The sequence below is a fragment of the Hemitrygon akajei genome, chromosome 1, assembly GCF_048418815.1.
Source record: "Hemitrygon akajei chromosome 1, sHemAka1.3, whole genome shotgun sequence".
NCBI lineage: Eukaryota > Metazoa > Chordata > Chondrichthyes > Myliobatiformes > Dasyatidae > Hemitrygon > Hemitrygon akajei.
The window spans coordinates 137,785,228-137,811,315 of record NC_133124.1 but is presented as its reverse complement, the minus strand read 5'-3'; the positions used below and the strand labels follow the sequence as shown (position 1 = coordinate 137,811,315).

The 26,088-nt window shown below is 42.3% G+C and overlaps 1 protein-coding gene across 1 annotated transcript in view; it reads right to left on the bottom strand.

Annotated features, from left to right (window-relative positions):
• Positions 1-26,088, bottom strand: part of itga9 (integrin, alpha 9) — a 425,264-nt gene that overhangs the window by 48,485 nt on the left and 350,691 nt on the right. Inside the window, exons 24-26 of the mRNA XM_073052451.1 lie at positions 19,036-19,158; positions 17,910-18,029; positions 12,722-12,823 (exon numbers count right to left, since the gene is read on the bottom strand). Of these exons, the coding sequence (XP_072908552.1) occupies positions 12,722-12,823; positions 17,910-18,029; positions 19,036-19,158 (345 nt within the window). The remainder of the gene's footprint in view (positions 1-12,721; positions 12,824-17,909; positions 18,030-19,035; positions 19,159-26,088) is intronic.

Sequence of the window (26,088 nt, the reverse complement as noted above, 5' to 3'; positions counted from 1 at the left end):
AGTCAGGGCATCAAAGGTTATGGTGAGAAGGTGGGGGAATGGGATTAAAGGGGAGATTGGATCAGCTCATGATGAAATGGCAGAACAGACTCAATGGGCCGAATGGCAGACTTCTGCTCCTTTGTCATAGTCTTATGGTCTATTCTCATAATACGTATCAATCTCTGCCTTAAATTCACCCAATGACTTGGCCTCCACTGCCGCCTGTGGCAACAAATTCCACAGATTCACCACCCCCTGCTGAAAAACCTATTCTCATAAGGCATGCTCCCCACTCCAGGCAACACCCTTGTAAATCTCCTCTGCACCCTTTCTAAGGTTTCTACGTCCTTCCTGTAGTGAGGCGACCAGAAATGAGCACAGTACTCCAAGTGGGGTCTGACTAGGGTCCTATAGAGCTGCAACATTACCTCTCGGCCCTTAAACTCAGTCCCACGATTGATGAAGGCAATGCATCGTATGCCTTCTTAACCACAGAGTCAGCCTGTGTAGCAGCTTTGAGTGTCCTTTGGACTCGGACCCCAATATCCCTCTGATCTTCCACACTGCCTAGAGTCTTACCATTAATACTATATTCTGCCATCATATTTGACCTACCAAAATGAACCACTTCACACTTATCTGGGTTGAACTCCATCTGCCACTTCTCATCTCAGTTTTGCATCCTTTCAATGTCCCGTTGTAACCTCTGACAGCCCTCCACACTATCCACAACCCCCCAAACTATGTGTCATCAGCAAATTTACTAACCCATTCCTCCACTTCCTCATCCAGGTCATTTATAAAAGTCACAAAGAGTAGGGGTCCCAGAACAGATCCCTGAGGCACGCCACTGGTCACCGACCTCCATGCAGAATATGACCCATCTACAACCACTCTGCCTTCTGTGGGCAAGCCAGTTCTGGATCCACAAAGCAATGCCCCTTGGATCCCATGCCTCCTTACTTTCTCAATAAGCCTTGCAGTGGGTACCTTATCAAATGCCTTGCTAAAATCTATATACACTACATGTACTGCTCTACCTTCATCAATGTGTTTAGTCACATCCTCAAAAAATTCAATCAGGCTCGTAAGGCACGACCTGCCTTTCACAAAGCCATGCTGACTATTCCTAATCATATTATGCCTCTCCAAATGGTCATAAATCCTGCCTCTCAGGATCTTCTCCATCAGCTTACCAACCAATGAAGTAAGACTCACTAGTCTATAATTGCCTGGGCTATCTCTACTCCCTTTCTTGAACAAGGGAACAACATCTGCAACCCTCCAAAACTCCAGAACCTCTCCCGTCCCCATTGATGATGCAAAGATCATCGCCAGAGGCTCAGCAATCTCCTCCCTCGCCTCCCATAGTAGCCTGGGATATATCTTGTCCGGTCCTGGTGACTTATCCAAATTGATGCTTTCCAAAAGCTGCAGCACCTCCTCTTTCTTAATGTCTATATGCTCAAGCTTTTCAGTCCACTGCAAGTCATCACTACAATCGCCAAGGTTCTTTTCTGTAATTAACACTTTGCTTCAGTATTCACTAAGTACGTCCGCCACCTCCTCCGGTTCCATACACACTTCTCCACTGTCACACTTGATTGGTCCTATTTTCCCATTTCTTATCCTCTTGCTCTTCACAAACTTGTAGAGCCTTGGGCCTTTCCTTAATCCTTCTCGCCAAGGTCTTCTCATGGCTCCTTCTGCTAATTTCTTTCTTGAGCTCCTTCCTGATAGCCTTATAATCTTCTAGCTCTCTTTCATTACCTAGCTTTTTGAACCTTTTGTAAGCTCTTCTTTTCTTCTTGACCTGATTTTCAACAGCCTTTGTACACTACAGTTCCTATACCCTACCATCCTTTCCCTGTCGCATTGGAACATACCTGTGCAGAACGCCATGCAAATATCCACTGAACATTTGAATGTTTCAAATAATATTTACATTTCCATACAATACTGTGCAAAAGACATAGGCAGATATATTTAGCTGGGGTGTACTGAGATAATTTCATGGATTGCACTGTACACTGCCATAAGAAAAACAAATTTCATAACATGTGAGTGATGACAAACTTGATTCTGGTATGGGTCTCTATTACGGATTGAAAGTGGGAATGGGGCAGGGAAAGGAGAATCATGGTTGGGAAAAGGGGAAGTGAGATAGAAGGGAGTGGGAAGCACCAGAGAGACATTCTATAATGTTTAATAAACCAATTGTTCGGAATCAAATTACCTTACCTGGTGTCTCAGGGCTGGTTGTGTCTGCGTCTGCACCAAAACCCACCCGGCACTCCTTCTCTGCCACCTGTCCCACTCCCCTTCCCACAGCACTCCGATCTCACTATTCCCAACATGCTTAGGTCCTGCCAGATTTACAAAGTCTCTCCCTGCTCCACATTGACAAATACAGTACTGTGCAAAAGTCTAAGGCACCCTAGCTATATATGTGCGACCAGGACTTTTGCACATGTGTGGGGACCAGCCTCTTTTTCTGATACTCCCCCAGTCCACTATTTGTGCATGTCCCAACTTCTTTTCTCCCGCTCTCCCCCACTGCCCCAGGATGGTGGCAGTTATAACAGATGAGACACACTCCATCTCCTGCAGCTGATCAGATTTGTTTTGCAGTCAGCAATTCCACTGCAGAACTCAAATCTTTACATGGAAAGGGAGAGTGACAAGAGAAGCCAAGTGTCATTTCAGTCAAAGTGCTAATCTGTACAAATGATAATAACCTTGTTAGTAATTCAGCGATACTTGCAAACAAATGCAAATGGTATCTTAACCTTTTAAACAAGTATTTCAACATAATCAACCAGACCTGCAGGAAGATCCTCAAAACATAGAACCATAGAAAACCTACAGCACAATACAGGCCCTTCAGCCCACAAAGCCGTGCCGAACATGTACTTACCTTAGAAATTACTTCAGGTTACCCATAGCCCTCTATTTTTCTAAGCTCAATGTACCTATCCAGGAGACTCTTAAAAGACCCGATTGTATCTGTCTTCACTACTGTCACCGGCAATCCATTCCACACACTCACCACTCTGTGTAAAAAACTTACCCCTGACATCTCCTCTGTACCTACTTCCAAGCACCTTAAAATTGTGTCCTCTTGTGTTAGCCTGGGGAAAAAGCCTCTAACTATCCACACGATCAATGCCTCTCATCATCTTATACACCTCTATCAGGTCACCACTCATCCTCCGTCACTCCAAGGAAAAAAGGCTGAGTTCACTCGACCTATTCTCATAAGGCATGCTTGCCAATCCAGGTAACATCCTTGTAAATCTCCTTTATACCCTTTCTATGGCTTCCTCATCCTTCCTGTAGTGAGGTGACCAGAACTGAGCACAGTCTCCAAGTGGGGTCTGACCAGGGTCTCATATAGCTGCAACATTACCTCTTGGCTCCTCAACTCAATCCCACGGTTGATGAAGGCCTTAATGCCTTAATGCTGCATGTGAAATCATGTCAGTTAACTTCAGATGTACTGCTGGGTTTCTCACTGCCAAGACAGGGTGAAACTGGCATCGGGGTGCTGTAGAATGAGTGGCCATTGCAATGGTAGCAGGAAAATGGGAGAGTGCTCACGTGGGATCAGAAGAACACGGATAGTCTGCCGGGGAACAATGCTGCAGGAGGCATGTTCTTCAAGTAAGGGGTAAATGGGAAACCCCCAGTTCTCCAGCTAAGGGATTCGAGTAAGATACCAAAGAGGACACAAGCACAATCTGTGCAATCATTTTTAACATCAGCTGTAAGATTTTCAATTAGTATGTAAACCAGGAGGAAAACAGTGCAGAGAAAGGAGAATTTAAAACCAGGTGTAAGGCAATGGCAGAGGAATTAAAGACATACTCTGAGAATGTTTTCATGACAGAAGACAGAAGAAATGTCCTAGAAACAAGAGAATCAAGGATCTGATGTGAATAAGGACATTAAACAATCACCATTTTTGAAAATATTAAAACAATAAATGAATCTGAAAAATGACCTGTGATCTATTTTCCAAAATATAGTGAGTGGTAGCTACGGATGTAGTGGATGGCTACTAGAATGGTTCTTGTACATTGGACAAAAGCAAATGTCATGGAGAAATACAGTTAATAAAAGGCACTTCAGCCATCAAATCCATATCAACCAACTAACTACCCACCCATATACACTCAATCTATATTAATCCCATTTTCTTATTCTCCCCAGATCTTCAGCGGTTTGATCATGGCATGACTGCGTAAGCGGGTTGAGGCGAGGTAGATTATCTGTGTAGAATACAGACAGGAAGAATATGTGTGAGGCTGGTGTTCTGTGCATAGTGTCAGATGTGGGAAGTCCAGGAGACTCCCAGCATCCCGGACAGCCACATCTGTGCCAGGTGTATTGAGCTGCAGCTCCTTAGGGATCGCGTTAGGGAACTGCTCGATGACCTTCGTCCGGTCAGGGAAAGTCAGGAGGAGTTATAGTCAGATAGTCACACAGTCAGGAGAGGGAAGGGCAGGAGTCAGAGGCTAAAGAGCACCCCCGTGGGTTACCCCTTGACAATGAGCACTCCTGTTCAAGTACTGTTGGGGGGGCGATGACCTAGCTGGGGAAAGTAACAGTGGCCGTGCCTCTGGCACAGAGTCTGGCCCTGTGGCTCAGATGGGTAGGGAAAGGAAGAGGATGGCAGCAGTGATAGGGGACTCTACAGTTAGGGGGTCAGACAGGCGATTCTGTGGACACAGGAAAGAAGCACAGATGGCAGTTTGCCTCCCAGGTGCCAGGGTCCAGGATGTTTCTGATTGCGTCCACAATATCCTGAAGTGGGAAGGAGAACAGCCAGAGGTCGTGGTACATATTGGTACCAATGACATAGGCAGGAAAAGGGAGGAGGTCCTGAAAGCAGACTACAGGGAGTTAGGAAGGAAGTTGAGAAGCAGGACCACAAATGTTAGTCATCTTGCGATTACTGTCTGTGCTGCATGACAGTGAGTATCAGAATACAGTGAGGTGGAGGATAAATGCATGGCTGAGTGGTTGGAGCAGGGGGCAGGGATTCAGATTTCTGGATCATTGGGAACTCTTTTGGGGCAGAAGTGACCTGTACAAAAAGGACAAGTTGCACTTGAATCCCAGGGGGACCAATATCCTGGCGGGGAGGTTTGCTAAGACTATTGGGGAGAGTTTTAACTAGGATTGTTGGTGGGTGGGAACCAAACCGAAGAGATGGAGGAAGAGGCGGTTGGCTCACAAATAGAGACAGTGTGAGAGGGAGGATAGGCAGGTGATAGAGAAGGGACACGCTCAGACCAATGGCTTGAGATGTGTCTATTTTAATGCAAGGAGTATTATGAACAAAGCGAATGAGCTTAGAGCGTGGATCAGTACTTGCAGCTATGATGTTGTGGCCATTACAGAGACTTGGATGGCTCAGGGGGAGGAATCGTTACTTCGAGTGCCAGGCTTTAGATGTTTCAGAAAGGACAGAGAGGGAGGCAAAAGAGGTGGAGGCGTGGAACTATTGATCAGAGATAGTGTCACGGCTGTGGAAAAGGAGGAAGACATGGAGGAATTGTCTACAGAGTTTCTGTGGGTGGAAGTTAGGAACAGGAAGGGGTCAATAACTCTATTGGGTGTTTTTTAATAGACCACCCAATAGTAACAGGGACATCGAGGAACAGATAGGGAGACAGTTTCTGGAAAGGTGTAATAATAATAGGGTTGTCGTGGTGGGAGATTTTAATTTCCCAAATATCAATTGGCATCTTCCTAGAGCAAGGGACTTGGTTGGGGTAGAGATTTTCTGGTGTGCTCAAGAAAGTTTCTTGACACAACATGTAGAAAAGCCTACAAGAGGAGAGGCTGTACTTGATCTGGTATTGGGAAATGAACCTGGCCAGGTGTCAGATCTCTCAGTGGGAGAGCATTTTGGGGAACACACACAAAATGTTGGTGGAACGCTGCAGGCCAGGCAGCATCTATAGGGAGAAACACTGTCGACTTTTTGGGCCGAGAACCTTCGTCAAGACTAACTGAAAGGAAAGATAGTAAGAGATTTGAAAGAGCATTTTGGGGATAGTGATCACAATTCTATCTCCTTTACCACAGCACTGGAGAGGGATAGGAATAGACAAGCTAGGAAAGCATTTAACTAGAGTAAGGGGAAATAACAGGCTATCAGGCAGGAACTTGGAAGCATAATTGGGAACAGATGTTCTCAGGGAAACATACGGAAAAAATGTGGCAAATGTTCAGGGGATATTTGCGTGGAGTTATGCATAGGTACGTTCCAATGAGACAGGGAAAGGATGCTAGGGTACAGGAACTGTGGTGCACAAAGGCTGTTGTAGATCTAGTCAAGAAGAAAAGAAGAGCTTACGAAAGGTTCAAAAAACTAGATAATGATAGAGTTCTAGAAGATTATAAGGCTAGCAGAAAGGAGCTTAAGAATGAAATTAGGAGAGCCAGAAGGGGCCATGAGGAGGCCTAGGCAGACAGCATTAAGTAAAACCCCAAGGCATTCTACAAGTATGTTAAGAGCAAGAGGATAAGACGTGAGACCAATCAAATGTGACAATGGAAAAGTGTGTATGGAACCGGAGGAGATAGCAGAAGTACTTAATATGTACTTTGCTTCAGTATTCACTACGGAAAAAGATCTTGGTAATTGTAGGGTTGACTTACAGTGGGCTGAAAAGCTTGAGCATTTAGATATTAAGAAAGAGGATGTGCTGGAGCTTTTGGAAAGCATCAAGTTGGATAAGTCACTGGAACCGAACGAGATGTACCCCATGCTACTGTGGGAGGCGAAGGAGGAGATTGCTGAGCCTCTGGCGATGATCTTTGCATCATCAATGGGAACAGGAGTAGTTCCGGAGGATTGGAGGGTTGCAGATGTTGTTCCTTTATTCAAGAAAGGGAGTAGAGATCCCCAAAAAATTATAGACCAGTGAGTCTTACTTTGGTGGTTAGTAAGTTGATGGAGAAGATCCTGACAGGCAGGATTTATGACCATTTGGAGAAGCATAATATGATTAAGAATCGTCAGCATGGCTTTGTCAAAGGCAGGTCGTGCCTTATGACCCTGATTGAATTTCTTGAGGATGTGACTAAACACAGTGATGAAGGTAGAGCAGTACATGTAGTGTATATGGATTTCAACAAGGCACTTGACAAGGTACCCCATGTAAGGTTTATTGAGAAAGTAAGGAGGCATGGGATCCAAGGAGACATTGCTTTGTGGATCCAGAACTGGCTTGCCCACAGAAGGCAAAGAGTGGTTGTAGACTGGTCATAGTCTGCATTGAGATTGGTCACCAGTGGTGTGCCTCAGGGATCTGTTCTGGGACCCCTACTCTTTGTCATTTTTATAAATGACCTGGATGAGGAAGTGGAGGGATGGGTTAGTAAATTTGCTGATAACACAAAAAGTTGGGGTGTTGTCGATAGTGTGGAGAGCTGACAAAGGTTACTGTGGGATATTGACAGGATGCAAAACTGAGCTGAGAAGTGGCAGATGGAGTTCAATCCAAATAAGTGTGAGGTGGTTCATTTTGGTAGGTCAAATATGATGGGAGAATATAGTATTAATGGTAAGACTCTTGGCAGTGTGGAGGATCAGAGGGATCTTGGGGTTCGAGTCCATAGGACACTCAAAGCTGCTGCGGTTGACTGCTGCTGACTCTGTGGTTAAGAGCCTTCATCAACCATGGGATTGAGTTTAGGAGCTGAGAGGTAATGTTGCAGCTATATAGGACCCCAGTCAGACCCTACTTGGGAGTGCTGGTCTCAGTTCTGGTTGCCTCACTATAGGAAGAATGGGGAAACCATAGAAAGAGTGCAGAGGAGATTTACAAGGATGTTACCTGGATTGGGGAGCATGCCTTATGAAAATAGGTTGAGTGAACTCCGCCTTTTCTCTTTAACGCAACAGAGGATGAGAACTGACCTGATAGAGGTGTATAAGATGATGAGAGGCACTGATCATGTGGATAGTCAGAGGCTTTTTCCCAGGGCTGAAATGGCTAGCTGAGAGGGCATAGTTTTAAGGTGCTTGGAAATAGGTACAGAGGAGTTGTCAGGGTTAAGTTTTTTTATGCAGAGAGTGGTGAGTGCGTGGAATGGGCTGCCAGCAACAGTGATGGAGGTGGATATGATAGGGTCTTTTAAGAGGCTTGTGGACAGGTACATGGAGCTTAGAAAAATAGAGGCCTATGGGTAACCCTAGGTAATTTCTATGGTAAGGACATGTTCGGCACAGCTTTGTGGGTTGAGGTGCCTGTATTGTGCAGTAGGTTTTCTATGTTTCTATCTACACAACAGAGTTAACTAGCCTATCAACCTGTACAACTCTGGGATTAGCAAGGGGATAACTAGGGACTGGGTTCAGCCACTCAAAAATAAAGAAGGGAAGATCTATTTGGTGGAAGAGGATGTGGGATAGGTCCTAATTGAGTAATTGGCATCAAGGAACAGGATGTGAAGCATAGGGAGATCAATGTGGTGTTTGCTAATCTGAGATAAAGGTGGATATATCCCCTGGGCTAGTTTGGACCAGACTATCAAGAGAGGCAAGTCATAAGATTGCTGTGGACTTGATCAAGATTTTTAGGTCCTCTCCAGCAGCAGGTAAGATCTTGGGAGGAATGCCAAATTGCTAAAGCTGTTCCATTATTTAAGAAAGAAAACAGGGATAATCCTGGAAGTTATAGACCCATGAATCTCACATCAGTTGTAGAAAAGCCATTAGAGAGAATTTTTTAAACCATGGCTTAATTAGGGACAGTTGGCATGGCTTTACGTGGGGCAAGATTTGTCTCACTAACTTGATTGAATTCTTCGAGATTTATCCAGAACATTAAAGTGCACTGAATCCATGGTGAGTTGGGTTGTTTGGATTCACAATTGGCTTGCCCAGAAAAGACAAAGGATAGTGGTTGATGGGATATGTGCTGGTTCGAGGTCTTTGACTCATGATGTTCTGCAGGAATCTATGCTGTTTGTAATATATCTATATATATAAAAAATGGTTTGGATGAAAATATCAGTGTTTCAGAAGTTTGCAGAACATACCAAGATTGGTGGTGTGAATAGTGTGGAAGCTGGATATAGATCAGCTACAGATATGAGAGGAGAATTGCAGATAGAGTTTAATTCAGCCAAATGTAAGGTGTTGCACTTCGGGGTATCAAATGTAAAGGGACAGTACACTGTTTATGGCATGACCATTAACAGTGCTGATGTACAGACAATATAATGGTCCAGGTCTATAGATCCCTGAAAGTGGCTGCACAAGTTGATTGGCAGGTAAAGTAGGAGGTGTAAAGCATACTTGACTTTATTAGTTAACACACTGAGTTCAAGACTGAGAAGTTATGTTGCAGCTTCATAACATTATAGTTAGGCTACATCTGGAGTATTGCATACAGTTCTGGTAGTCCCATTACAAGAATGATGTACAGTCTTTTGAGAGTGCAGAAGTGGCTTACCAGGATGCCACCTGTGAGAGGTTGGACAAGCTTGGATTGTTTTCTCTGAGGCAGCGAGACAGAAGGGATATCTTATACAGGTTTTTAAGATCATGAGAATCATCAATAGGTAGTCAGCTGATATCTTTTTCTCAAGGTTGAAAACGTCAAGTATCAGAAGGAATGCATTTAAAGTGAGAGAGGGTAAACCGAAAGGAGATATGTGTAGCAAGTTTTCTTCAGACTCAGAGTGGTGGATGCCAGGAATGCTGGTGGACATAATTATGATAGAGGCGTTAAATAGGCACATTAATGTGCAGAGAATGAGAGGGCTATAGACATTATGTTGGCAGAAGGGATTAGTTTAATGAGTTATTTAATTACACCCTATCCTAGTTATGTGTGGGGGATATATTCCTCGCAGTCAACGCATAGTATGGAAAACAAATAATGTGAATAATTATTTAAATGGAGGAAATAGGGATGGGTTCTGGAGGGCTTCCTAAATATGTTTGATCTGTAATTTATTCACATTTTGATACCAATACGACACGAAAGCAGTACCACAAGGCAACATTCGTATTATATTTCATCAATTTAAGGTAATATTCAACATAATAAATCATAGAAAGTTAACTCAATCTTTTCATCCTTACGTATATAAGTGTGTTTCGGCATATGCTTCCAAAAAAGCCCTGTCTCGTCTGCATTAAAGACCTGCTTTGGTGTGATGCCTAACTCAGCTATCATAGTCCGCAACTGCACAAGATAGTGTTCAACAGCCTTCGTGGTCAGCACTAGCTTGCTCACCACACACAGCTAAGTTGTGAAGCCTCTGACGATGAACAAACTTAGAAAACCATCCCCTACTTGCATTAAAGCTAATAATATCACTTGACACTTCCTCACTACCCTCTGAACAAAGGCGAGCATAAATTTCCAAAGCTTTCACACGAAGATGATCAGAATTGAGTGTTGTTTTTTCCTTTGTTTCATGCTCAATGTACAAACTCAACATTTTCTCCATTTTTGTCATGATCAGGTTATGCACTTTGTAATAATCTTTGAAGACATGATGAATCAATCACTGCACTTTTTATTTTCTCAGCATTTTTCTTTACATTTCTGATCGGGGACTCACCCAGGCCAAAGTAGCGTCCCAGGATTGTGTTACCTTCACCTGACGCTGACCTGTTTACAATTTCCAACTTTTTTCAAGTGTTAAAGCAGTTCTCTGCCGCTTGGCTGATGGCCCAGGACTTGACATAGGATGCTTAGGAGGCATAGTTAAATATTTCAAGTACAAAGTCAGTGCACCGTAGGTAATTACAACAAAAGTTTAAGAGTGCAAGATTGCATATCCACACGCTGCCAAAACCAATGCGAGACTGGTTGGAGTGAGACTTTGAGGCGTGCGCATGGGACTTGAATTGGCGGGAAAGCGGTGCTTCTCATCCCAACAGCCTTGCATAACTGTGAATTTTGGACACATATAAGGAGAAGTTGGTAGAAATAGGTTTGACGCATAACTGTGAATCCGCATTGTCTGAAGACACGTATAACGAGGATAGGGTGTACTAGTTTAATTGATTAGATCTAAGTGCCTTTTCCTGTGCTGTACTGCTCTGTGTTCTATTTAGGAGGAAACCAGAGCACTCGGAGAAAACCCACGTGGTCAAGAACAGGCGAACTCCACCCAAACAGCACTTGAGGTCAGTCACGTTTGAAGATAGTAGCTCTACAAACTGCACCACAGCGCTGCCTCACTACTTAAGAAAGCACGGAAAGCAGATTTGTTAGCCTGCTATAGATAATTTAGAAAACAGAGTCAAGGAGTCATACAGCCCAGACGTAGGCCTTTTGTCCCAGCATGTCTGTGCTGAACATTAAATACTAATACTATTTATCAATACTATATCTGTGGCTTACTATGCCTTGCTGATAAATAATTCTGAAATGTTGTGAGAGCCCCTGAGATGGAGACAGTGGGGGATCAAGAAGGGCTGGAGCAGGAGTAAAAAGAATTTCTGACCTGGATGAAACGGTAGTGGTGGCTAAGTGGTGGTAGAAAAGGACTGGACACCCATCGACACTTGGATAATGTTGGGGAGGGGAAACCGGACAGGTGACTGCAAAAACACTGACAGCTACCAGGGGTGGATGGAAGCAGCACTAAGCAACATACAATTCTGGGAGTATACAACGGCAAGGAGTTCGACCTTTGGATTCTCCCGCAATTTTCTACTGAGTTTGGGTGACACTAGAACTATAGGTCATAGGTTAAGGGTGAAAGGAGAATATTTACGGGGGAACTGAGAGGGAACATCTTCACTCAAAGGGTGGTATGAGCTGCCAATGGGAAGTAGAGGATGCGGGTTCGATTGCAGCATTTAAGAGAAGTGTGAGTTGATAAATGGATGGGAGGAGTATGGAGGGCTATGGCCCAGGTGTGGGTCAATGGGACTAGACAGAATAACAGTTTGGCATGAAGGGCCTGTTTCTCTGCTATAGTGCTCTGTAAATTTACTGTGTAAATCTGGTTTTCTCTATTTCATGCTGAATCAGTCCTCAGCTACCTGCTGCAATTACAGCTTACATTCGAAAATCCGTACGACGCTATTACACCTGAGCCCGATCCTATGCTCAGAGGATGCAGATTCAACTTGAACAAGTGAGCACCCAGAAGGAGCTGAGTGCTTTTCATAAAAAGTCAGTTATGCAGAGCACAAGTGATCGCCACTGCAAAAGAATTTCCTGCCTGCTATGTCTTTAATATCATATTTAAACATACTTCAAAGGATATGAACAAACAAGAATGAATGCAGAATCAAAGACAGAATCATTGGTGCCGAGCTGCATAAATGCTAAAGACTGAAAACTTCAGCTGTGAGAAAACATTGGATAACTTAAATGTTGTTTTCTTTGGAACGCACACTGAGGAGAGTCCTAAACGAGGTGTATAAAATTACAAGGAGCCTTAAACAGGAAAGACTTACTTTACTTTGTAAAGGACAAAAACCAAGAACCAAACTGACAGAGTGCAAATATATAAAAGTTTTCAAACCGTGAACAACAGGGGTGTGGAAACCTTTGCCTGATTTGGTGGTAAGAGCAGAAACCCCAACCTCACTTGGATGTGGATTTGAAGAGCAGAGAACCTGGTTCTGGAAGTGGGATTAGACAAATCACCTCATTTTTGACTGCCAGAGACATGTTGGATTGAATAACCATACTCAATGTCATTAATTTTCCAGGATTTGATAAGTCTATTAAGTGCTACTCACTGTTGCATCTTCAGGAAGTCCACCTGCCACCTCCACTATTCTTCTGTCTTCTGAGACCATTCCTTTTGCCCTGGTTACAAACTGAATAACTGAGGCACTGTCCTACAAATGGAAATGGAGACGAATATTACAATGATGACAACTTTTAAACTTGTGGTCAATGCCTAGGGCAATACCTGACAAAATCTTTAACACTGTAACCACCCACCATCTACACGCAGTGGCCAATTTATTAAGTTCACCAGCACACCAGCTTTCAGAATTATTTAATGTCATTTCCTATACACAAGTGTAAGGAGAACAAAATAATAGTTACTCCAGATCCAATGCAGCATAAAAAAACTCATAAAAGATAAAGAACACAACAACAATAATAATAATAATAATAATAATAAAACACACAATAAATACACTGGATAGGTTATATACATTGACTGATTGTACGTCCATAAAGTAATGCTAGGCTGTACATCAGGTGACTGATGGGAAATAAAAAAGCAGTGGCGGAGTTAATGGGTGGAGGTGTTGATCAGCTTTACTGGGAGATTAATTGTTTTTGAGTCTGGTGGTCCTGATGAGGATGCTACGTGGCCTCCTCCGGGATGGGAGTGGGAGAAACAGTCCATGAGCAAGGTGGATTGGACCCTTCATGATGTTACTAGCCCTTTTCTGGCACCTTTCTGCACTTTGTCCTTGATGGCTGATAGGCTGGTGCCAGAGATGCATGGGTCAGTTTTGATTACCTATTGTACAGCCTTCCTGTCCACTGCAGGAGTGATGCAACTTGTTAGGATGGTCTCCTGCATATTTGTAGAGTGACGCGAGTATGATGTGCAAAGTCCAGCTCTCTTCAGCCTCCTCAGAAAGCAGAGGCATTGGTGAGCTTCTTTGACTGTGTAGCATGTGTTCTGGGACCATGAGAGGTTGTGTGGGATATTCATTCCCAGGAGTCTGAAACTGCTTGCGATTTCTACAGTTGTGGAAATGCAGATATCTACTGTGTTAATGCAAATATAAAATCAGCTGATCATATGGCTGCAATTCAATGTATAAAAGCACGCAGACATGGTCAAGAGGTTCAGTTGTTGTTCAGACCAAGCATCAAAACGGGGAAGAAATGTAATCTAATGACTTTGACCGCGGAATGATTGTTGGTACCAGAAGCGGTGGTTTGATTATCTCAGAAACTACCGATCTCTTGGGATTTTCAAGCACACCAGTCTCTAGCATTTACAGAGAATGGTGCAAGAAGCAAAAACACCCATTAAGCAGCAGTTGTGTGGGTAAAAACATCTGGTTTTTGAGAGGAGAATGGCCAGACTCGTTCAAGCTGACAGGAAGGAGACAGTAACTCAAATAACCATGTGTTACACCAGTACTGTGCAGAAGACTATCTCTGAATGCACAACACTTTGAACCTTGAAGTGAATGGGCTATAGCAGCCCAAGACCACGAACATACACTCAGGAGGTACCTAATAGAGTGGCCACTGAATGTAAAGTTTAACAGAACTGGTGTATAACAAGTGAATAAAGATTTCAGTAAAAACTCAAAGGTATTACTGATCAGAGTGGTATAGTATTTTTTCCTTTCTTATTGCTACCATCGAGGAGAAGGACACACACTCAACGCTTTAGGAAGACCTTCCTCCCACTGTCATCAGCGTTCTGAATGGACAATAAACCCATGTGCCCTACATAAATTTTTCATTTTTTGCTCTCTTTTAGCACTACTTATTTAATTTTATATATATATATATATATATATACACACACACACACACATATATATATCTTATTGTAATTCATAGTTCTTTTTATGTATTACAATGTATTATTGCCGCAAAACAACAAATTTCACAACATATGCCAGCGATACTAAAACTGATACTGAGTCTGCAAGGAGCGGTGCTGCATCCATCATCAAGGACATCCGCCTCCCAGGCCATGCTCTCTTCTTGCTGCTGTCATCACAAGAAAGTACAGGAGCTTCAGGACCCATACCACCAGGTTCAGGAATGGTTATTTCCCCTCAACCATCAGGGTCTTGAACCAGACATTGTTCAATTTCACTTGACCCATCACTGAACTGATCCCACAACCTATGGACTCACTTTCAAAAACTTTTCATCTCAAGTTCTTGATCTTTATTACTTATTTAATTATTATTATTATTTTGAATTTTTACATTTTGTCATTTAAAGTAAAATTGGAGAGGTATATGGACAGGAAAGGAATGGAGGGTTATGGGCTGAGTGCAGGTCAGTGAGACTAGGTGAGAGTAAGCATCGGCACGGACTAGAAGGGCTGAGATGGCCTGTTACCGTACTGTAATTGTTATATGGTTATACAGTTTGTTTGACCTGTCGGGGTGGTCTTTCATTGACTCAACTGTGTTTCTTGTATTTACTGTGAATGCCCACAAGAAAATGAATCTCAGGGTTGTATATGGTGACATACTGTAAATGTACTTTGATAATAAATTTACTTTGAACTTTTTTTGAATCTGATTCTGAAACTTTGGCACTTAATTTTGGCAACACTCTCAGGATCAGAAGTTAGTTATCCAATTTAAATATAGTGTCCATGTCAAAAATGAATAATCACAATGATGGGAGCACAGGTTAGCAGTTGCATTTCCACAAGTTTCCTCTGTTGTATGCAAGCATGCTTTTCTTGGGCTTTGGGGCCAAACTTTGATTCCAGTCCAGCCAGATGAGAGGCTTTGCATAGCCCCAGGTGATATGGGTTTGCGTTCATTATTATACTAAAACAGGCCATTTAAGCTGCTGAGGCAGAAGGTAGAATTTACATTGGAAATGCACTGCTTCATATCTGAATATCAGGTTAAGGCTACGTCCACACTACACCAGATAAATCCATAACCGAAGCCTTTTCTCTTCGTTTTAACCCTTCGTCCACACTAAAACGGCGTTTTCATCCCCCAAAACCAGAGCTTTTCAGAAATGCTCTCCAAATTGTGTATTTTTGAGATGCCGGGTTGGCCGGATCAATGTGGACGGTGTAACCAGAGACTTCTGAAAACGCTGTCAGACGGCAGCGTGCTATTTCATTGTTTTCTTGAACGCAACCTAACAATTTCAGAACAGACTACAATGAAACTGATGCCAGAAGAGTTAGAAATGTACTCACCAAATACTTTGAGCCATAACTTACTGAATAAATAAGTATACTCACCTTGCCCTGTTTTCTGTCCTTGCTCGTATGAAAGTGGTTTACCTATTTATGCAAGTACTTCTCTGACAATAGATGTGTAACAGCCTAATGTAACATTGTATGGAAATACTAGATAACACTGATGTAGACATGTTTTATACATTTAACAAGGTGCTTTATTAATGCAACAGAGTTAGTCAGTTTTTCAATGTTCGTCATCAGCCGGGTCATACTGTCCATGAACTCCCTGTCAGTTGCTTCTGTACGCTCCAGTATTTGTTTTTTTTTAACTTTTAAATTCTCCTGTGCAAAAGCCAACAGCTGTCCGTCGTTTTAAGTTTTTCTAGTCTGTAACTACACAAACGCGCACTTTTACGGTGAGATTCGACACCAAACATGTCCCTTGTTTTTGGTAGAAGTGTCCTGCGCATGCGCAGGAGGAGGAGATTTGCCAAAATCTCCGTTTCAACGTGGATAGAGATATTTTTAGAAACGCATAGTGTGGACGCCTATTGTTTTTACGTGAAACTGGCGTTTTCAAAATTATCCGGTCTAGTGTGGATGTAGCCTAGACTAACTGTTGGGGCAAAACAGACAACTTTATTAACACAAATCCAATATTGTAACTAAACAAAGATAATGCTTGATAATGGTAGTGAGCTTTTACAGTAAAGGAGTTCTTCAAGGTTTTTTTTATTATCAAAGAATGTATAAGTTGTACAACCATGAGACTTGCTTGCTCACAGTGGCCACAAAGCAAAGTCTTATAGCCAATTGTGTCTGGACAAACTTTCTGTAAAACAACCTTGCAAATCCCATTCTCCAGCTCTTTCCTCAGAGCCCTGTTTTCTAAACTAAATATTTACCTAATTCTTTTTTGGAAGTGGGAACTGTTTCTATCGCCTCTTTAAACAGTGAATTTAAGAACTTGACTGTTCGCTGCATGAGAATAGAGACACAAAAGACCACAGATACTGGAATCTGGAGCGAGAAAAAATCTGCTAGAGGAACTCAGCGGGCCGAGCAGAATCTGTGGTTGGGGAGCATGGGGTAGGAAGTTGAAGAATTGTGACTATTTCAGGTTGAAACACTGCATCAGGACTGAATCTGGGCTTCAACCTAAAACGTTGACAATTCCTCCTTCCCACACAGACACTGCTTGACCTGCTGAATACCTCTAGCAGATCAGTTGCTGCTGCATGAAAATATTTTTTATGGGCCATGTTTCTTTTTGTCAGCGGCAGCAGTCTATCTTTTTTCACAGAAAATGACAGAAATACTCAGCAGGTTGAGTACTATCTGCAGAAAGAGAAATAGTGTTTTAAATAAATAAATAAAGTGCCCCCTTCCATTCCTGATGTTGTCCGACTTGCTGAAATCTTTATGGCGTGTCTTGTCTTTAGGCTTTGTGAGGAGATCATGCTTCATAAACCTGATCGAGATGTTCAAGGTGACAGCTAAACTGGAGCACTTAGAATAAAATTATAACAGTAGGATATGGAAACTCAATCGGCTTAGTAAAACAAAATTTGTTTTTAACAAGTTTATATTGATGGTCAATTCCTTATATTTTACTTTTCTCCCTGATTATGTCTAGAGTCCTCCGTACTTATGAAATGAAAATCAATGGCCTGGAATGGACGCAAAGAAAAATACAACCTACACCAGAAGTCTTTGTAGTGGAGGGACTTAGTGAATTTCTTATTCAGCTTCTGTGCAGCATACTGGCAAAGTTGGTAGAGTTTGGCCAGGTCCAATTCTGACTTGAGTGCTGACTGCGCTGGAAGAGACAGGTTCTCCCAGGTTCCTTCAGTGCTCCAGTTCCCTCGCAGACCTCAGGTATGCGTGAGGTGGCAAATTAACCACACCTTTCCCAGTGTAGAGGCAGGGAGTTAATGAGAACATGAGAATAAAAATGGAATTAAGGTATATTAGTGTAAATGGGTGCTTGATGCTCAGGACAGTTTCTGTGACTATGGACAAAACTGTAATTTGTGTAAATATTTTCTCACCTTTTTCAATATCTCAGTATTCAGTAGCAAGTGGACATAAATGTTTCTGGTTTCTTCCTTTGCTACAGAAAATAATTCACAGTCGATGATCAAACAAGGTCGGCCAGGTCTATCGCAATCCTAAAAATATCAGTAAGCAACATTATTCAGGTTAACAAACTAATCACATAACACAACTGCCCAAGTCTCATTTGTTTGCTTGAAATATTACAACTAGAAGATCCAAATCAAGCCTTTTGCATATTGGGATTCCTTGTGCCCACTCTTGACCCATAAGTTTATGTTATAGGTTCAGAATAATCTACATTGTGAACAAAGCAGCAGAATTTCAGGACTTGAGTAACACAAGATCCACAAGTGAACAATGGGATTTCAGAACACAAACAAGAGCAAATCTGCAGATAGTGGATTTCAGAACTTCAACTTGGCTTGAAACTTGTGATGAATAAACAATATTCAACCTTATGTTCATGTGTTATATCTCGTACCTGCCCTTTTGAAATGGCTCAACCAGCCCATCACAACTGCTTCTTTAAATTCGGAGAAAGGATAAAATTGAATGAACTGCCTGTCACCCACCATTTGCAAGAATGCAGCACACTGCAGATACTAATCTGGGATGCTCTAACAGTATGTTCCAAACCTACCCACCGAAAAAAGGTCAAGGGAACAGTACATGGAACGTCACTATCCTGAACAGGGAACTTTAATTCCTCCATTTTTTTTAATGACTATCTTGATCTGAAACTCTCAGATTCTCTTCTTAATCTTCTTTCTGGCTACTGAACAGTACTTCGGGCAGTTTAGCCCTTCAGTCTCCTCCTGTGGCTCGACATCAGCTTTTGGTTTGGTTATACTTATTTTTACTCTCTACTTTAGCATGGAGTCTTACATTTGGGAATTAACAATTGTGACCACACAATGCTCAAATATTACTTATTTAATTTTGCACACAACCATGTTCACCTCTCAATAAAGGAATCAAATACAATGCTCACTGGTTTATAACTTACCCTGAGGTTCATTCCTCAGACCCTGCTGGTCTATAAAGAGCTTATTATCCTGCACAGCATTTACTTAACCCACAGCCAATATCCCACTTTGGTTCCAAATAGCCCAAACTCACCAGCACTTTCCTGCCGGACTTGGTGAAGAAGGCAAAGATTGTGTGGAAGATATTCTCTTTATCTTGAGGTATGAAGCAAGGTTGAATGCTCTGGCGGTAGGTGCAATTGCCTCCCTGACCAACCTTAACAAAAAAAAAAGCAGAGACAGGCTTAGTTAGCATTAGACAATTTCTAAGCACAAGTTGTCCTGCTAAAGAGGAGTCACTATTTACCTGAAAGGGAAGCAGTCGTGATGCTCCCCGATTGAACCTAAACGATTGCAGCTCCCAGACCTACAGGATGCTTAGCAATCACGACTAAAACACCTGCACATGGCTTTAAAAACCAGCTGCCCCAAAGACTACACCCAAATGGAGATTCAGAATCCGATTCAGTTATTTATCACATGTACATCGAAACACACAGCGAATGCATCATTTGTGTGAACAACCTATTCCAACATAACGTGCCTGTCATGTTCAGCAGAACATAAGCAACAACAACAAAACATCAAAAGCAAAACAAGCCCTTTCACTCACACACATAGACAGGCCTCCAACCCCAGGACCGGTCACTTCCGACTGCCAATCCTTGGCTGCTGACTCTCAGACATTGGACCTCCAACCTTCAGTCCCTGTCCCAGACTCACAGAGCTCCGGACATGCCAACTCAAGAGGTTCGACCTCTGGGTATCACCCCCAGAACTTGCCAATCATGGGACTCTGACATCTGGGCTTCGACTTTCAAACTCATATAGGCCTTGGCTCCAGGACTTGACGAACTGTCCCTCGTGCCTCCTGCCTGCATGGACCTCCGACCCCAGGACCTGCCAACCTGGGGGTTCACCAGCCCTTGTTGATGGGGCCCACAAACTTTGGTCATTGGCCACTGATCTTCATCCCCAGTTCCAGGCGACCCAACATCCATCCACGGGAATCACTGGCATTGAACAGCAGGGTACTCTGACCTGGACTCCAACCATCGGCTCCTGACCCACACTCTTTAATTACTCTCCCTGGACTCATGCTAAACTTAGTGCAAGTCATTAAATCTCAGTGAAGTTAAAAATGTCAATTTTTAAATAAAAAGTGAGTGAATCCTATGGGCCTCCTTTTCTATAGAATTCCACTTGAACAACGAACATCAGCTGACATTATCTCACTTACATCTTGTGAAAAAGTGGTACAAGAATTTGCTGTGTCAAATCAAAAGCTCTACACAGAACATAGTCTAGCTAGCACAGTACAGACCCTTTACCCCATGATGTTGTGCCAACCTACTGAAAGGTAAATCTAATCCTGCCCTCCCACCACTTTTCTTTGATCCATGTTGTTATTTAAGTGTCTCTTAAATGTCCCTGATGTATCTACATCTACTACTGGCATGGAACATGCACCTGCCACTCTATGTAAAAAAAAACCTTCCTTATACATCCTCCCTGTACTTTTCTACCAATGCCTCAAAGTTATGCCCCTTGTGTGAGCCATTTCTGCTCTGGGAAAAAGTCTCTGGCAATTTGTTCAGTCTATGTCTCTTATCATCTTGAACATCCCTATCAAGTCACCTCTCATGCTCCTTCCCTCCAAAGAGAAAAGTCCTAGCTTGCTCAAACTTCCCTTGTAAGATATGCTTTCTAATCTAGGCAGCATCTTGGTAAATCTTCTCCATACCCTGTCTAACGTTTCTACATCTTTCCTATAATGAGGCAACCAGAACATTCCACAATCTTCGAAGTGAGGCTAAACAGAGTTTTAAAAGTGGCAACATTACCTCATGGCTCTTAAGCTCAATCCCCTGACTAATGAACACTAACACACTATACACCTTATCAATTTGTGCGGCAACTTTGAAAGATGGACACAGACCACAAGATCCCTCTGTCCTTCACACTGCCAAGAATTCTGCCATTAACTCTGAATTCTGTCTTCAAGCTCAACCTTGCAAAATGAATCACTTCACATTTTTCCAGACTGAACAGCATCTGCTACTTCTCAGCCCAGCTCTGCATGCTGTCAATGTCCCACTGCAACCTACGATCTAGTGCATAACTCAACTGAATTGGGTCTTTATACCAATGTTAAAAAGATCAATCACAAAATGGAACTTCATTAAGCCTCAAAAAGTTGACTTGCAAATGAGCATTTTTGTAAAAATAACAATTTGTATACATGTATTAAATAAGGACTGTTAAAATATAAACAAGATATGATTATTTGCATAATTAATAAAATTAATCCTGAGTTAAATAGTTTTAATTGTGAATGGCCAATAATTGTGAACAAAAAAGTTTGTAGAAGAAGAACTATTCAGAAACTAAAAAGGAAAGGTCCTCATGTAAGTAGAGGACCATAGAATGGGCATGTCTTCAATTAAATAAATTAATTTAATAAATAAACCTGTTTTTAAAAGTTCCCTCCCCCTTCCCTTTTCTATTATTCCCCACTCTGGCTCTTACCTCTGCTCCTCACCTGTCTATCATCTCCCACTGGTGCCCGTCTTTCCCCCCTTTCTCCCATGGTCCACTTTCCTTTCCTATCAGATTCCTTCTTCTCTAGCCCTTTATCATTCCATCCACCTGGCTTCACCTATCACCTTCTTCCTCTCTCTCCACCTTTTTATTCCTCCAGTGTTTTGTGTGTATTAATAAAAGTGTACTTTAGTTTAGATTTTCCATATAAGAAAATAATTTCTTTTCAGTCTGGAGGTATCTTAGGGTGAGTACTATAATCACTGATATATGTATGATACCAACACCAACTTGGGTGTTCGGGGTATGTTTTCTGAATTTGGAAATGTACTGTACTATGGGAGCGTACTGAAAAGATGCTGAGACAGTCTGGTAAAATGGGCAGATTGGTGGCAAATGAAATTAAATGCTGAAAAACATGCAGTGCTCATATTTTGGTCGGACAAACTGGAGGACACAAATCAAGAAACATTCAAATCTGGCTGAATATTTACATAGTTTAGTGAAGTTGGAAGAGCAGATAGTTCAATAGTTTGAAAAGCACAAAAGGATAAAGTTGAGGATAGAATGTGCTGTTGTACTCCATGTATCATAGGAAGGAATCAGAGGCTTTGGCAAGGGTTCAGAAGTAATTCACCAGAATGTTGATCAGCTTGGAGAGTAATGGCAATAGGAAGAGATTGAACAAACTTGGATTGTGTTTCTCTACAATGTTGAAGACAGAGGCAGAGAAAGTCAAACTCTCAGAATGGAATTGTCAATATATAACTTCAGGGTGGGAGGGGGGAAAGATTAAATGAGATTTATGAGGCAAGTTTCATTTTACATTGAGTGATAGGGAGGTAGTGGAAGGAGATATGATAGCAATGCTTAAGAGACAGGGAACTGACTGCCCACGGGCAGGAAGATGTGCAGTCTGAATTGACACGGATATTTTGGTCTGAAGGGCCTGCTCTGTGTTCACATATCGATCCTACACTTTCAAAATAAATGCGTAGAACAGTAAGAGTGGAGGAGTCATGAAGAGCCTTTATAAAACATTAGGTTAGCCAGAACTGGTATCATCATCTGTGGGGGTGGAAATCACACTCTCTCTGTGACTGGGTGGGTTTCACAGTTTCCACCCCATTCCCAAGATATGCTGGTAGGTTAATTAGTTATTGTAAATTACTCCCTTCTTAGATAACTAGAAAAGAATTAGAGGGGAGTTGATGGGCATGTGAGAGAACATAACTTTTAGGATTACAACGTGGGAGTGGGGGCTGTCAGATGCATATTGTGTGTATTATTCTGGATTTCCAGCATCTGCAGAATCTCATGCTTTTAATTGTAAACACTCAATGACAGTGAATTTTTAAAAAATTCTAGGTGGAGAAGTAATCAGAGACTAAAAGGGAAATGTCCTCATGGAAGTATAGAACCACACAATGGGTTTGACTTCAGGACTAAAGGGTATGGAAGGGGCTTTTCGGACCACGGATAGAAAATTGGCTGAATAAGCGTAAAGAGTGCATTGATGAAAGGGTATTTTACTTTAATTCGGTATAAGGTTTTCAGTCTGGAGGTATCTTGGGATGAGTACTAAAATCACTGATATATGTTCGATACCAACGGGTGTTCTGGGTATGTTTTCTGAATTTGGAAATGTACTGTACTATGGGGAGCGTACTGAAAAGGTGCTGAGACAGGCTAGTAAAATGGGCAGATTGGTGGCAGATGAAATTTAATGCTGAAAAACATGCAGTGCTCATATTTTGGTTGGACAAATGAGAAGAGACAATGTAATATATTAAGTCAGAAAACATACAAATCTAGGAGTATATTTGCATTGATGGTGAGAAAACAGTTAAAAATGCACAAGGGATAGAGTTGTTGCCACATTGATCCACCCCTGCAGATTCTATGTTCAATTCTGTGCGGAATTCCCACAACCTCTCTCTTTGACACATTCTGGTTGGTTAGCTGACTATTGTAAATCATGCCAAGAGGGCAGGAGAATTGTGGGGCAGTTAATGGGCTTGTGAGAACAAGTATGTTACAGGGTAATAAGTGAGGCCAATGCTTGAGACCTGGTAATGACATCTTTCTGTAATGTAAGAAAATTTGGAATATGATGTACAGAGCTATCTTGGTGCTCGTTCATAATTCCCTGGGCACAGGGAGTGGCAACACAAGTAGACTCAACACAAGTGCTGAAGGGGACACACAACATGCTTGCCTTCACTGGCTGGGGCATTGACTATAGAAGTCACAAGGTCATGTTGCAGGTCTATAAAACTTCAATGAGTAAACATTTGCAATATTGTTCTGATCCCCGTATCACAGGGTGGATATAAAGAATTGGGCAAGGGTTCACAAGAAGTTCACCAGGATGTTGCCTGGATTGGAGAGTATTAGCCATAAGAAGCGATTGAACAAGCTTAGATTGTTTTTTCTCTGGAATGTAGGAGGCTAAGAGGTGACTTGATAGAATTATATAAAATTATGAGACACACAGCCAAGAATCTCAGGATTGGAATTCCATATATTAGAGAGCATAGCTTTAGGGTGAGAGGGGGACAGCTCAAAGGAGATTTATGAGGCAAGTTTTAGACCATAAGACATGGGAGCAGAATAAAGCCATTTGGCCCATTGAGTCTGCTTCACCATTCAATCATGGCTGATCCTTCTTTTTCTCCACCTCAACCCTAGTTCCTGGCCTTCTCCCCATAACCTATGATGCCATGTTCAATCAAGAACCTATCAATTTCTGATTTAAATGTACCCAACGACCTGAACTCCACAGCTGCATACAGCAACGAATTCCACAAATTCACCACCCTTTGGCTGAAGAAATTTCTCCACATCCCTATTTTGAAAGGGCACCCCGCTATCCTGCGGCTGTGCCCTCGTCCTAGACTCTCCCACCATGGGAAACATCCATTCCACATCTACTCTGTCTAGGCCTTTCAACATTCAAAAGGTTTCAATGAGATCTCCCCTCATCCTTCTGAATTCCAGCGAGTACAGATCCAGAGCCATCAAATGTTCCTCATGTGATAACCCTTTCATTCCTGAAATCATCCTTGTGAACCTCCTCTGGACCCTCTCCAATGCCAGCACATCTTTTCTAAGATGAGAGGCCCAGAACTGTTCACCATACTCAAAGTGAGGGCTCACCGGTGCCTTATTTTACATAGAGAGTGATAGATACTTGGAAACAATGTGAGGTAATTAGTGGAGATATGATTACAATGTTTAAGAGACAGACACATGAATAGACAGGCATTAGAGTGATATACCACAGATAATGTGCAGGAAGATATGCAGTCCGAATTGGCATCATGGCTGTCACAGACATTGTGTTAGACTGTTCAACTATTGATCCTAAGCTTTCTAAATGAAAGCATAGAGAAGTCATGGTGAGCCCTTATAAAACTGTAGATGAGTCAGGACTGGTGACTGTGTCCAGTTCTGGGCACTACACTTCAAGAATGATGCAACAATTACTTTGCATCCTGACATAGATAGCTGTCTCTGGGGGGAGTAACAGTCCCTCTCTGAGACTGAGTGGGTGTTGTGGCTTCCACCCCATTCCCAAGATGTGCAGGAGGGTTAAAATTTGTTATTATACATTAACCCTTCAGTAGATAATTGGAAAAGTATTGAAGGGGAGAGGGTGATGGGCACGTGAGATAAAATAACTTTTACGATTGACAGACCTGGTGAAGATAATCGGCCCAAAATGTTGACGCTTTATTCCTTTTCATAAATGCTGCCTGACCATCTTTTGTGTTTCAGGATTACACTGTGCGGGTGGGTCTGTCAGTAGTCAGGCTAATGAGATGGCTCTGCTGGAGCTGATGGTCTGAATGGCCTCCTGCGCTGCAACAAGTACTAACTAAATTTCATATTCCACATCTCTGCTGCAATGGGCTGAATTGTTTGACTGGTTATTTTGTTAAACCAATCCCATACTTGACTCCTCTGCAGACCTCCCTCAGTATTAAATACACTAACGGAAATGTATTCCTTTGCAACTTTGACTGTCTTGTCCACAATCTAACCATGATTGTTTTAATAACATCCAGCATTTACGTAGGACCCTAGTAATATAATAGTTCAGAATTTTCTTCAAGGTCATATTCCACTTTGAGCTTTGCTACCTCTAACTTTCTCCAGCCTTCTAACTCCAGTTTCTGCATTCCTTCAGTTTTGTACACCTCTAATTTTAGTCCAAACACTGATCAATATGTCTTCCATTATGAAATAGTTTGGTGATACCAAGCTAATGCAATAGCTTTTGAGTGAAATGCTGGGGAGCGAACGAGAAAGAAGGGATGGGGGAGGAGGGGTAATGAAAGAGGTCGACGCGGGCTGGGGTGAGAGACAATGTCAGAGAGGAGGAAAGGTAGATTTGCTCGAATTTTCCCCACCCTTCTCATGGCCCTTCAAACATGTTAGCATGCTCAGTAACAACACCAGGGAAATGTAAATGAACAGACATGATGCACAATATGGTACTAAGTTAGAGACCTCTGCAGTAACCCTGAACATGAGAAACAGTCAATGCAATGCTATTACAGCTCAGGGCAGAGGAGTTCAGAGTTGAATTCCAGCATCCTCT